A 13,416-nucleotide genomic window follows, 5' to 3' on the forward strand; every position below is an offset into this window, starting at 1 on the left:
GAGCAGCAACCGCCCCTTTATTGGAAAACTGGATTTTTTTGTGTTCTTATCCAACTTTCACTTTTTACTTTAACCACCTAAAGACAAGGTTTTAAATTTAAGGCAACGGATATAAGCACTTACTTGGGATGTCGAATGTCAGGTAATGATCGCGCCAGTGCAATCTTGTTGCTAACAAATATATTAAAACCATTTTCTCTATAGACGGTGTCATCCTGTTCTTCCTCAGTTAGGGGGTATGGCTTTCCATGCTCTCCTTTCCCTGAAAAAAAATGCATACATTTTAGCATTTTGAGACATAAGGAGATTTGTTGAGCTTGAAAATTGTTCCCATTCTAAAATGCCTATCCTATGTCTAGTTACTGTTTATATGCTATGTGCAATGTAATACCTGCTGCCTTTTATCAATCATGAAGCAACACTGCCACATATGGGAGGAAGTCAAAGGGAATCAATGTATACTACACTACACTATTACCTTACCCTTCTTACTAGTGAGCCAAATGTAAAAAAGACCTTGGGAGCAACACAAGCATCATAAAAGTTCATGGGGTTGCCAAATAAGGGCTATGGTTGGTTATTTGGTAGCCTCAATGTGGACTGGTAGCCTACAGGAGTGTTTTATGCACATAACCACCTGCCTTGGAGACACTTGGAGAAACAGCCAAGAGGTGTGTGAGCAACATGTTGTTGTCACTGTCATAACAGGACTAAGACCCCTTGGAAATTTTTGTAGAAAGATATATAAAGCTACCTACACAAGAACTATGTTTTTATTCAATTCAGTAATTTGTGACTGACCTGTCTGATCATAGGTCTGTGGGTGGAAATTCAAAGCATAATCACCCAACCTTAAATACAGTAAATGTACATGTACAGAATTCAGTACAAATTCACTGATATATACCCCTTAATTTAGATAGAGAAGGGTCAAAGTAAAACTACTCCCAGTCCAGTGATTTCTCAAACCTATTAGCCATGGAATGAGGAGTATGATACAAGTAAGAGTGGTGGTAAATGGAACATTTTCTAATTGGGCCAGTGTGGTTAGTGGAGTACCGCAGGGGTCAGTCCTTGGGCCTTTGCTTTTTAACTTGTTTATTAATGACCTGGAGGTGGGCATAGACAGTACTGTTTCTATTTTTGCTGATGACACTAAATTGTGCAAAACTATAAGTTCCATGCAGGATGCTGCCGCTTTGCAGAGCGATTTGACAAAATTGGAAAACTGGGCAGCAAACTGGAAAATGAGGTTCAATGTTGACAAGTGCAAAGTTATGCACTTTGGTAGAAATAATATAAACGCGAACTATCTACTGAATGGTAGTGTGTTGGGGGCATCCTTAATGGAGAAGGATCTAGGGGTTTTTGTAGAACAAGTTGTCTAATTACAGGCAGTGTCATTCTGTGGCTACTAAAGCAAATAAAGTGCTGTCTTGTATAAAAAAGGGCATTGACTCAAGGGATGAGGACATATTTTTGCCGCTTTATAGGTCCCTGGTAAGGCCTCACCTTGAGTATGCGGTGCAGTTTTGGGCTCCAGTCCTTAAGAAGGATATTAATGAGCTGGAGAGAGTGCAGAGACGTGCAACTAAACTGGTAAAGGGGATGGAAGATTTAAGCTATGAGGTTAGACTGTCGAGGTTGGGGTTGTTTTCTCTGGAAAAGAGGCGCTTGCGAGGGGACATGATTACTCTGTACAAGTACATTAGAGGGGATTATAGGCAGTTGGGGGATGTTCTTTTTTCCCATAAAAACAATCAGCGCACCAGAGGTCACCCCTATAGATTAGAGGAACGGAGCTTCCATTTGAAGCAGCGTAGGTGGTTTTTCACAGTGAGGGCAGTGAGGTTGGGGAATGCCCTTCCTAGTGATGTGGTAATGGCAGACTCTGTTAATGCCTATAAGAGGGGCCTGGATGAGTTTTTGAACAAGCAGAATATCCAAGGCTATTGTGATACTAATATCTACAGTTAGTATTACTGGTTGTATATATATAGTTTATGTATGTGAGTGTATAGATTGGTTAGTATAGGTTGTGTGCTGGGTTTACTCGGATGGGTTGAACTTGATGGACAATGGTCTTTTTCAACCCTATGTAACTATGTAACTATGTAAGTACTCTATCTTACTTTTAAGTATTCCTGTTATACTTAAGATATATTTTTGTGTGTTCCTTTTTTTCTTGGGGTATCTTAGTCGGTCAGTAAGGCACAGTCTTGGCTACTGTACTTTTAAGAATTTAAAATAAATGTTTTTTGTTTATTGTCTGTACTGGCCATAAACATGGATGGCTCCAGCTGTGCACAATACTAATATGCAGCAAAAAATGTGTGTGTGTGATGGGGGGTGTATTTATTTACAGTGTTTATCTTGATTTGAGATCATTTTTAGTTTCACTTCTTCACTGCAATGCAACATGAGCTTTTCAATTAATGATCTGTGAGATCCAGCACAAAAAATCTTATTTAATTTAAATAATTAAAATCTTATTTAATTTTAATCTTAATTTAATTAGTGCTTGATTAGGTATATTCTCAATGGTTTGCCACAGCTTCCTTCCTTAATTCCTGACATTTTTTGCTATTTTCCTTATATACTCTATATTGGCCTTCTTTATGGCCTTTTCTACTTTTCTAGAGCTTTTTGTCTCCAGACTGGTATGCTAGATGTTGTTTTTCAGATTCTAATTTCTTGTTTGTTTATTCCACTTTGATTTAAGTATCACTTCTATACATCATTCTGGTTACAGTAATATGGACCATATGAGGAAAATATGTCAATATGTTAAAATATGTCATACTGTATAATTCATTGTGTTCTGAACAATACAAATTATTAGTAACAATATTTAACTGCAGTAAAACTACTATTGTATATTACCTGATTATTTAAGTTTTCAAATACATTAACTGGTACATAAAGAAATTGTAAATTTTTTTGCGATACACCATTATGAAAATGTAAATATGTAGTCCTGATTAGAGATTTTTTGGGTAGTGGTAGAGATAGAGACTTGGTTCCTGACATATTCTTCCCAAGGATACCAGATTGCATAATGTTTTAGAAGGGCATTATGTACAGTAGGGAGGTGTCTCTTCCAGAAGGCAAAGCTCATTATGAAATAAATTATGTTGAACCATCTTTCTATTGAGGGGGAAGTTTTATTTCTCCAATAAAGCTTTTACAGCTAATAGCATCTGGACCAGCAAACCTTTTTTGTTGGATCTTTGGGTTCTTTTAAACGAAAGAGAAATATAGCGGGTAAGTTGTAGCAAACTAGCAGACTATCACATATGAATAGCTGGCCATGTGAGCCAGGTGTGTGCCAGGCACCGTACACATATTTCACATCTCCAACATATGTCGGTATGAGGTATATTCTATATATAACCCCTGGGGTCCTGTACCATATCAAAATAGGTTTATATGGAAATTCCTGGTATTTATTACTAATGAAGCATTTCATATTAGCTTTAAATATGTCAAACCATTATGCTTCAGAGCAACAAAGTACTACAAAGTAGGTTAATATCCAGTATCTTGATAGTAAAAAGAAGGGTGTTGGTTAATTTATTTCATGCTTATCAACCTTTAGCAGAATCAATTTTTTATACTGCCTAATATAATCATTGACCAGTTCATCCATGCACCCACATTAAATGTTTATTATCTATCATATATAAAATGGTATGTGAATATATATATATATATAAAATGAACCCATCATCCGCAGGACTTAAAAGATATTTTGCTTTGCACAAATAAAAGGAAAAAGAAAGTGCTGGGTTCATTTTTGCTCTGTATTTCAAATTCATGGAATGTATTAGATTAAATTAGATTTTATATATATATATATATATCATTATTTTTTGAGCACTAGATAGAGGCATATTTAAGGTTCAATATTGTGAAGACTGTGTTATTTGATAGTAATTTGGGGGAAGATACCACACTGAAGATTGATATAGTATCTCCTTGATTCTCGTGTAATGTAAAACTTTATATTATGATATTGTTGTAATGTAGAATTTTAACCATATAGGGTAGGTATGTTGAAGGGCTAAAAAGTTATTCAGTAGGAGGGATGATGGGTAAGTTATCTGGGGTGCGCCTATATGTGTTTATTTATTAATGTGTTGTTTAATCTGAGCCATATGATTATGATGCTTAGGCTCCAGGCAAGAGTTGAAACGTTGGTTTATGACATGATATTATATAAATATGTTATATAATCCCAAACCTTTTTCATATTATTGCAGTTTCACACACCCTACCATACCTTAGAAATGGACTAAAATGTCACTAATTATATATATATAAATCATGACTGAGTCTGTTTTTTACCTTCTCATCTAATTCAATTATATTTATTCCAACAGTAATTACAATTCCTTAGATAAAATCATATAAAACATTCTTCCATTGTTAATGCTTTTAAAAGTATGATCTACTCTGCCAAGCTTAGGATGATGAACAATTTTATTGCTCCAGAAACCACCAGATGATAAAGACTAAAACAAAAGGATCTAGTCAATATGTGCCAAATATCTGCAACAACAGATCTGAGCTTGAATAGAAGCTAATGATCTTTTCATGTCCAATTGCACATTTGCATGATGAATATACTCTTATGAAGCAGGAGTACAGTAAAAGCTACACATAGGGGCACATTCATCAATGTTCGATTGAGTCCGAATACAAAAAAACTTATTTTTTCTAAGTTTTAGAACTGTATTTTCTACGATATTTAAGTTAATTTGTGCAATTTTTTCGTACTTTGTGCAACAATTTGTGCGACAAAATCGTATTTGTCGCAACAAGTATGAAAGTTTCGGAATTCATTCAAGCTTCAGTATCATGACTTTCTTTTGGCCAGGTTGGACTGCGATTGAGTCCTTTGGAAAGCTTCCCACATCATGCACTGAAGTGTCAAAGTCAGAAAGGATTTTGTGACTATCGGATTGCCATTCGCAAACAATTGTTTCAATATGAAAATTTGGGAACTTTCAAATCGTAAGTGACATTTGCGATCATCAGAAATGATCAGATTTCGTGATTCAGATTCGTACATTAGTGTATCGGCCCCTTAGTGATAAATTATTTGTAAGACATGCAAGAGTTAAGGACCAAGTCAAAACCTAGTAATACTGTTAATGGCTCAGTCAACAGGAAAAAAAGATATTTAATATGGAGTCAGCTTTACTGTTCACCCTATAGTAGGCACCTTTTCATGCTCTGTATATCACAATGTCAAGTAATAATTTTACAGCCAATGATTAATACAGTTTTATTGTTTCTCTCAAATCAGAAGACACCTTGAAACAATAGATTCTCTTCTAAGAGCATAATTTCAGAATGGTTGGGACCTAGGGTTTTACAATAATTTGGATCTCTATACATTAAAGGAGAAGGAAAGGTAAAAACTAAGAAAGTTTTATCAGAAAGGTCTATGAAAATACAGCCATAAGCACTCACCAAAAGCTGCACTGAGTCCTCTATCAAAAGAAACACAGATTTTCTTGTCTCATTTTTTGTAAACATGTTCTTGGGTATCTGACTTCCTCTCTCAGAAAAATCCTTCATTCCTGGGGCCAGAGACTGTGCAGTTCTTCCCTCTCTCCTGCTCCCCACTCCCATAAGAATTTATAAAACTCACTCCCCCCACCCTTAGGAATGTGTAATCTGAGCTACAAAGGCTAGAGCTGCAGCAGGAAGTTACTTAAAATGGCAGCTACTATCTTAAACAAACAGAAAAAGTTCTAGGGCTCTTTACTCAGGTATGGTAATGCTTTTTATTTGTCAACAGGTTAGTCACAATAGTGCAAGCTAAAATATTACACAGCACAGCTGTCACCTGTAACAGGGCTAGTTGGTGATGTAACAGGAAGAGATGAATCTGTACATGATGAACTTATAAAAGATATAGGAGAAGCTCTGCTGTGTCTTTAGTCTAGTAACTCGGCATACATATTACATAGAAGTTGTTTGGTTGGCAACTTGGCAAGCCTGGCTCAGATGTTATTATCATTCACCTGTTTTGTTATTTCAGCCTTCTGGTGTTTTCTAATGGGCTTATTTAGCCAATATTGTATCTATTAAAACTTGTTTGACAAATGACAAACCTTGTCTATAAGTTTTAGAAATTGTTTTGCCAAGCAGAAAAATGGAAATGTGTTTTAGAGCCGATCAAAAAAATAAAATAAAATAATAACAATAATAATTGTAACCCTAGAAATGGGCTGAAAATTGATAAAGAGAGACTAGCCCTGAATTCTGTGTAAAGGCACCTTAGTTTTTAAATGTGTAAAATGCAAGCTTTCAAGACTACTAATGTCAGTTTCATTATCCAATAAAAACAGCACCTTTACAGGTTCCTCCACTCGTGGCTCGCGTGATCTCTGATGTGCATAAAGCATTGTAGCTGCTATGTTGTAAATATTCAAGCTTCCTATAAGTTTTTCACCACACTTTTAGATCTGCTGTATAAAATAATCCTCACAGAAGCAAAAAATATTTGACAATTTTACAGCAGAAGCTTTGTACGTTGTCCCTGATGTTTTTACTTAATGCTGATCATATAGTATAGTACTAAACTTTTCACTGTTCTTTTCTCATCCTCCATTTCCCTACTATGTCCTACATAATTTATTTCCCTCTGCAGTACATTTGAAATAAACCTATTAATAATTCTTTTTTTTCCTAGATGGCTTTATGGTTTAGTATACTTTGGAGGACAAGGATGATATTGACTTTGAAGATTATCAAAAAAAAGTGAATTTTCAGCAGTCTTATTTCTGATTGACTGTCAACTAGCACTTAGACCAAGCTTGTGTTTCCACTCACAGTTTTTCTTTTGAAACTGTGTCCATGGTTACAACTCGCATTCTAATGCCCACTGTATATAGCTTGAAGAAGGAATATACTTTCACTCGAAAATAAAATTAACATTTCTCTACTTCTTACTGTTGTTTAAGAAATTATATGTTTTAGACAAATGTTTTATTGAAAAGTTGTTGATGCCACAGATATCTAAAGTAGAGAATATTTTTTTATTACCCCAAGATAATAAGTATAACAATCTTTTTTAACCATCCATGAGAACCATAATGTTTAATGATGTAGAGCAGTTTTGTAAAAAATAAAAAAACGTAGTCACTGTGGGGACAGAAGTTATATCATGTTCTATGACTGAGATTCTAGCGTCTTAATAGGATGTTAAACCCTTAGTGGGCACAAATACTATCCAAAACACAGTGTTGACATCACTGCAGGAATTGGAGCTATTAACGGGATTTGTTATCCTGAGATAATAAAGATTAGTAAGGCAAAATAAATAAACTCCACCAGTAACTGTAAACATGTGTAATTGCATGAAAGTGGGTAACAGGGCAAGCAAAGGTGCTAAACTGCACAACTGCAGGTGTCAAAGTCATGAATTTGATGTAAGTTAGGGGGCTCCAAGGATATAACCTCATTCAACTCGCAGCCTGACCCTCAATGCAGCACTTGGCACTCGTCCCACTAATGGTAAATGAGGTCTTATATGTCCAATCTTCCCTGAATATAATGCACAACAATGCCAATGCAAAATGTCCCCTTCTGCACCATATCCATGACCTACCCACCCACAGGCTACACAGTAATGCCCCTGGCAGTTGCAGTTCCAAATATTGGCACCCTGGGAATTATGTTCTAATAAACTACAAATGAGTACATATTTATCTCCTTTCTAAATAATGAAAACAAGACATTCTCTAGAGAAGAACAACATGTCTTTCTCTGCATCAGCTAATACTATTGTTCCTGAGGCTGCTGAACAAACAGGATATCTATAAAGGATGATCTTGAATTGCTGACTTACATTAAGTCTAGGGAGTTGAACATTTGGGTACATAATTGAACCAGGGCTCATTATGTGAGTACAGGCTTATTATATTGTACTGTCTAATTTATTCTATCATTTGCCAAAAGAGAATTAGAACTAATTGGACAGTGTTATAACATGAGTGTAATAACATTTGTTCTAACTTTAGTATATATTAGCTACTAATCATATGATTAGTAAATGCTTCAGTAACTGGCTAATATCTGTTGCTAGATCTGGGGTAAAATTTGTGTCTCCTATTACACTCTCCCTTCAGGGTTATGTGGGATGCTTTGTTTAATATTTTAGGATTTTCAGAAACTCGTGAATAGGATCCATTATCCAGAAAGCTCCAAATTATGGGAAGACCATCTCCCATAGACTCCAATTTTAGGCAAATAATTCTTATTTTTAAAAATGATTTATTTTTTTCTGTAATCATAAAACAGAACTTGTACTTAATGATTATGAAGCTGCAAGAATCCATATTGAACGCAAATTTATCCTGTTGGATTTGTTTAATGTTTATATTATTTTTCAGTAGACTTAAAGTATGGTGATCCAGATTACAGAAGACCCCCTTATCCGGAAAACCCCAGGCTCCAAGCATTCTGGATAACAGATAACTTATAGCCAGTATTCTTGACTGTTGTTAATTGGAATGATGGACCAATGACTCTATAAACCATATAAAGAGGTTCTACTTTACCTTTAAATCCAGCAGGTAAAACAGCAATAATAAGTTGCAAAAGAGTAGTCTGAAGCTCAATAAAACCTTTTGCTAACATGACCTTTCTTTTATTATCTGTTCTTGTAATGAATATATCTTCCCTGAAGACACTACAAGACCTTTGAAATAATAACATCTTGCAGTTCCTCAAAGCTGTATATTAAATAGAAGTTATATTAAACTAATGAGGTGAGCTACTACATTTTGTCATATATCGTGAAGACATTTAAACATGTTTAGATTCCGAATCAATTTATGATCACTTTTATTCTGTACTGTTTGTAAAACAACATTTTTTTTTAAGCTTAAAGGATTGTTTTACTACATGGCCTTGGGACTGTGAGGTATTTGTGAGCTGAACCGTGCAATCTAGTGCTCTTTACGTGTTTAACCTTTTACTCATTGTTTCTGGTTTGGTTTAGAAAATCAATGTCTACCATTCAAGGCTTTGCTACGACAGGCAAGATTCCAAAGTTAATCAATCCCACAGGGAACGCACAAACTCCTCATTAAATCCATGCAAAGTGACCTAGTTTTCCCATTGTTTGTATTCAATGCACACATTTTTATGAAAACCTGTTATGCTGATAAATTCTATAACTGTGGGGATGTATATTACAACATTTAGATTTAGGTTTGTACTAATAATGTGCAGAAGCAGTTAACTAGCAGAAAGCCGGTCCAAGGAAATATTAACCCTGTATTTATACTGAAGTATTAAAAGGTCAACATTCCATCATGTTGTTGTTTGTGATGGTAAAACAATAAAAATTGTAAAATTAAAAAAAAAAAAAAGGTCAACATTCCAAGTAAAGGTGGCCATACACAGGCAATTTAAGCTACCAATTTGAGTCAGGTTTGATGTTTTTATTGGATCGGGGACCTCATCAACTTATTGATGCGATCCCCACTCCAATGGCTCCTATACCCGTTGTTGCAATTTGATCTTTGGCTAAACAATGGAATTAGCCCAATATTGCCTATCTTAGGTGGGTATATCAGGAGAAAGATCCACTCAACTATAAGATCATATGGTAAAGAAATTTAATGAACTATGCATGAATCCAATAATAGTCCTAAAGCTCCACTAAGAAGTATAGGAAGGATTAGAACACTATTGGTATCGGCCAGTTTAGGGACCCAAGTGTTTAACAGGGTAAAGGTTATCCATAGTAATATAATCAAAGGAAGACTGTGGCAGTGAACAACTTGTCACACATCAAATTAATTGTGTTTCACCTGTATGTCCATCCATTGCTCAACTGTGGCTGTCACCTGACTGAAATATAGACTTTGTACTGCTGCAATAATACCATAAATAACATTGTACATTATAATAGAGAAAAAAGAAAGAAAGAAAGAAAGAAAGAGAAAGAAATGGGTTATTATAAGGGCAGAAGTCTCTACTCCCCAGACACCATTTTTGGAAAAGAGATTGCTATTGAGCTAATTTCAGGTGTCATGATCAGCAGAATTTATCCTTATGTCTTGTACATCGGCCCACATTTTACTCAAAACTCAATAGTTCAATACACCTGGAGCTCATTCTAAGAATATTGCAACCATTTGCTTATTCCTTAGGAAGTCTTCAACAACTCACTGATTGCTTTCACTAATTAAACATTCCCATGTGCATCATTCTTCTGCAATCAAGGTCTAATAGATGCACTGAGCACAGGTGATGTCGGAGCATTTCCAGTTAGCCCTTATATTTTGGTCCAAAAGATGAGCAATTTACTGCTATTATATTTAACCACTCTTCCTACGTAATTCCAAATCCATCTTGCAATAGAATATATTTTTGACTCAACCACATACGTTTTGACTCACTAAAAGACAGCAATAAAGATTAAACATAATGTAAATTCTCTCATTGCAAACATTGTGTCACCCTTTTTTCCTTTGTGGTACATTTTTTGTAATAAAAATGTGCATTTGCTCAGACGAACTGCTGTTGTCAGGAAAACCCGCCCGTCACATGGTTATTGACAACTAATCCTAAAGACAAATAAACGTTCTCATAATTGTTACATATGTTCATTTATATCTTTTTTAACTCAATTTGCTGAAATACATTCCAATTCATGCATAAGAGCACGACATATGTTTGTAATTCTTTAATTTTAACAATAAATTGCAGCACGCAAGAAAAAAGCTGATGCATAGGTTAATCAGATATATTGACTTTTTGCTTATACATGGTCATTTCATGGCTGTGCCCCATTGAAGATGAGGGAAGATGTGTCATAGCAAATAACCATAAGAAGCCTGTCAGTATTGGGGGAGGGGGGACGGGCATTACAGCTGAGTGTATAGAAGCCTGGATCTGTATATATTTAGGTATTCAATAGGTAAGGTTTAGTATCCTCTTTGCCTTGTTTGGCTTGATTATAGTAATTGACCCCTATCAGATGCTTTTTTACTTTAGAAGAATGATTTGTGGTGCCTTTCTATATCAATGTGGGGTTCTATTTATATTGTTCTGCAATATAATAAACTGAATTTCCTTTTATGAAAAAGGTTCATTAAGCACCTTCAGAATAGCTCTGGGCACATTAGGGAAGAACTTCATCATACACCCAGAACAATGTAGGCTTTTATAAAAATTTAGAGCATGAAACAGCGCATATATGTAAAATAGGTTTGCCACCTCTGCCGACATTTGCAGCTGGGCAGGGGGGGGCAGTGATGTCACAGGCAGGGAAGAGGTGGGCCTATGATGTCACAGGGCGGGGAAGAAGCAGGCCATGACTGCACTGGGCTGGGCTATGATGCGGCAATTGGCCAGTGACCGCATCAGTCTCAGTGAGTCCTGTCTGGTTTTCTAATTTGGAAAACTGAGCCTTCCGGAAAGGCTGTCCGGATCAAAACCGGACAGGTGGCAACCCTAATGTAAAACCCTACTTTATTTAAATATACTTTTAGTAGTATACTTTAAGAAGTACTAAGGGCCAGTTAAACTGTCTTTTTCAAAACACATCAGTTAATAGAGCTTCTCCGGCAGAATCCTGCATTGAAATTGTTTTTTAAAAATGCAAATTTTTGCAAAACAGATTTTTTTTATATTTAATTGTGAAATTTCACATGGAGGTAGCCATATTGTTCATTTTCCAGGGTGCCACAACCATGTGACCTGTGCTCTGATAAACTTCAGTCACACTTTGGTGCTGTGCTGGATGTTAGCGTGATATCCCCTCCTCCCAGTAGTCGATCAGCAGAACAATGGGAAGGGAGCAAGATAACAGCTCCCAGTAGATATCAGAATAGCACTCAATAGTAAGAAGTCTGGCTTGGGACTCCTCCAGTTACATGGGTGTAGGAGAAACAATAGGTTACCTGAAATCAGTTCTAATGTGTAGTGGAGGCTCCTTCTAAAAGCTCAAACTCACAATGCACTGAGATGGCTGCCTACACCAATATTACAGCTAAAAAATACATTTGTTGGTTCAAGTATAGCATTTTAAATGGTAGAGTGGTCTAAAATGATTCTGCTGTGGGGTGCGTTTGTTTCAAAACTGTGTATATATAAGGTTTATAAGTATGAAGAAATATTATACTGGGTTTGTCATTGCTTGCCACACCTTGAGAGTGGCCCTTTAGTACTGGGCCAGGGAAGTATGTGCTAGATGGTAGTAGTATGGCTTAAATATATCTAATATACATGTAACCAATTTTATTGGATAGTTGCAAGTACTGTATGCTGTACTAATCAATATGGCGGCATATCCAACTAAGGTCAACTAAAGAAAAAAGATCTTTTGAAGAATCAAATTTTAACACTTGATGAAGGACTCAGTGATGAGCAAATTTTTTTCAGCAGGCATGGATTTGCAGCGAATTTCCGCATTTTGCTTTTGGCGAATTGTTGCGCGAAACGTATGTGAAAATTAATTGTGTGTCAAAAAAGTCACGTGATAAATGCGTGAGAAATGAGAATTAGCTTAGTTTGAAATAATGTTTAAAATGCTAACTATACATGTTTATAAGACTGAAACTAAGGGGCAGATTTAGAATATACCATATTGGATCATTCAGAGGAATTTCCAGCCATTTAACTGTTATCACCCTTTAATAAAAATACAGTTTTATCAATCTGCACTATATCTTACAGAGAACTGCATAATCTGCATTACAAATAATTTATGCATTTCATTAAAAAAATAACTGAGGCCTTGTTTAACCACAGACTATTTACTTGGAAGGTTAAACTAATTTGTGAAAGCTTTCCTCACTGTGATTTCAGAATAAATTACAACTCAACGCCATCAATTTGTCACTTTCTTTTCTTGGGTTATGCTATCGTGTTTTCTGACAAATTGTGTGATCTTCAGCAGTATTTAATGATATCATCTACAATCTCTGTCTCTAAACATATATCTTCTACAAGTTCTGTTTTTAGAGAGCATTCAAAAAGAGCATTCAACCATGCTCAGTCTATAATTAAAAAATACTGCATGTTTCTCATTGTTCAGATTTCTGCTGGGAACATAGTCTCCAGATATTGGTAGTTAGCACAAACGTGTAATCAGCAACAGCAACAAAGGGAGCATAGGGCTTTTAGTGGCAGGAAGACGAATCATCCTGGTTGCAATAAGCATTCAGGGTCAGACTGGCCTGCTGGGAGAAGCCAAAGTCATTCCTAAAGTTTGCCTGCCTCCCAAATGTCTGTTTAACTTTTTTCTTCTAACTGTAAAATAACCTTTGAAAAAGTAGGGCTGGAGTTACTACAGATGCCCAAACATAATAAACAAGTAGACTGTTTGCATCCCTTTTTATAATAAGCTTATACTACTGTAATTTATAATTAAATCAACAAATC

At 35.7% G+C, this 13,416-nt stretch overlaps 1 protein-coding gene across 1 annotated transcript in view; it reads right to left on the reverse strand.

Moving 5' to 3' along the window:
• galntl6 (polypeptide N-acetylgalactosaminyltransferase like 6) overlaps positions 1 to 13,416 on the reverse strand; it is a 520,631-nt gene that overhangs the window by 343,237 nt on the left and 163,978 nt on the right. Inside the window, exon 3 of the mRNA XM_031895455.1 lies at positions 124 to 262. Coding sequence (XP_031751315.1) covers positions 124 to 262 — 139 coding nt within the window. The remainder of the gene's footprint in view (positions 1 to 123; positions 263 to 13,416) is intronic.

The sequence above is a fragment of the Xenopus tropicalis genome, chromosome 1, assembly GCF_000004195.4.
Source record: "Xenopus tropicalis strain Nigerian chromosome 1, UCB_Xtro_10.0, whole genome shotgun sequence".
Lineage (NCBI taxonomy): Eukaryota > Metazoa > Chordata > Amphibia > Anura > Pipidae > Xenopus > Xenopus tropicalis.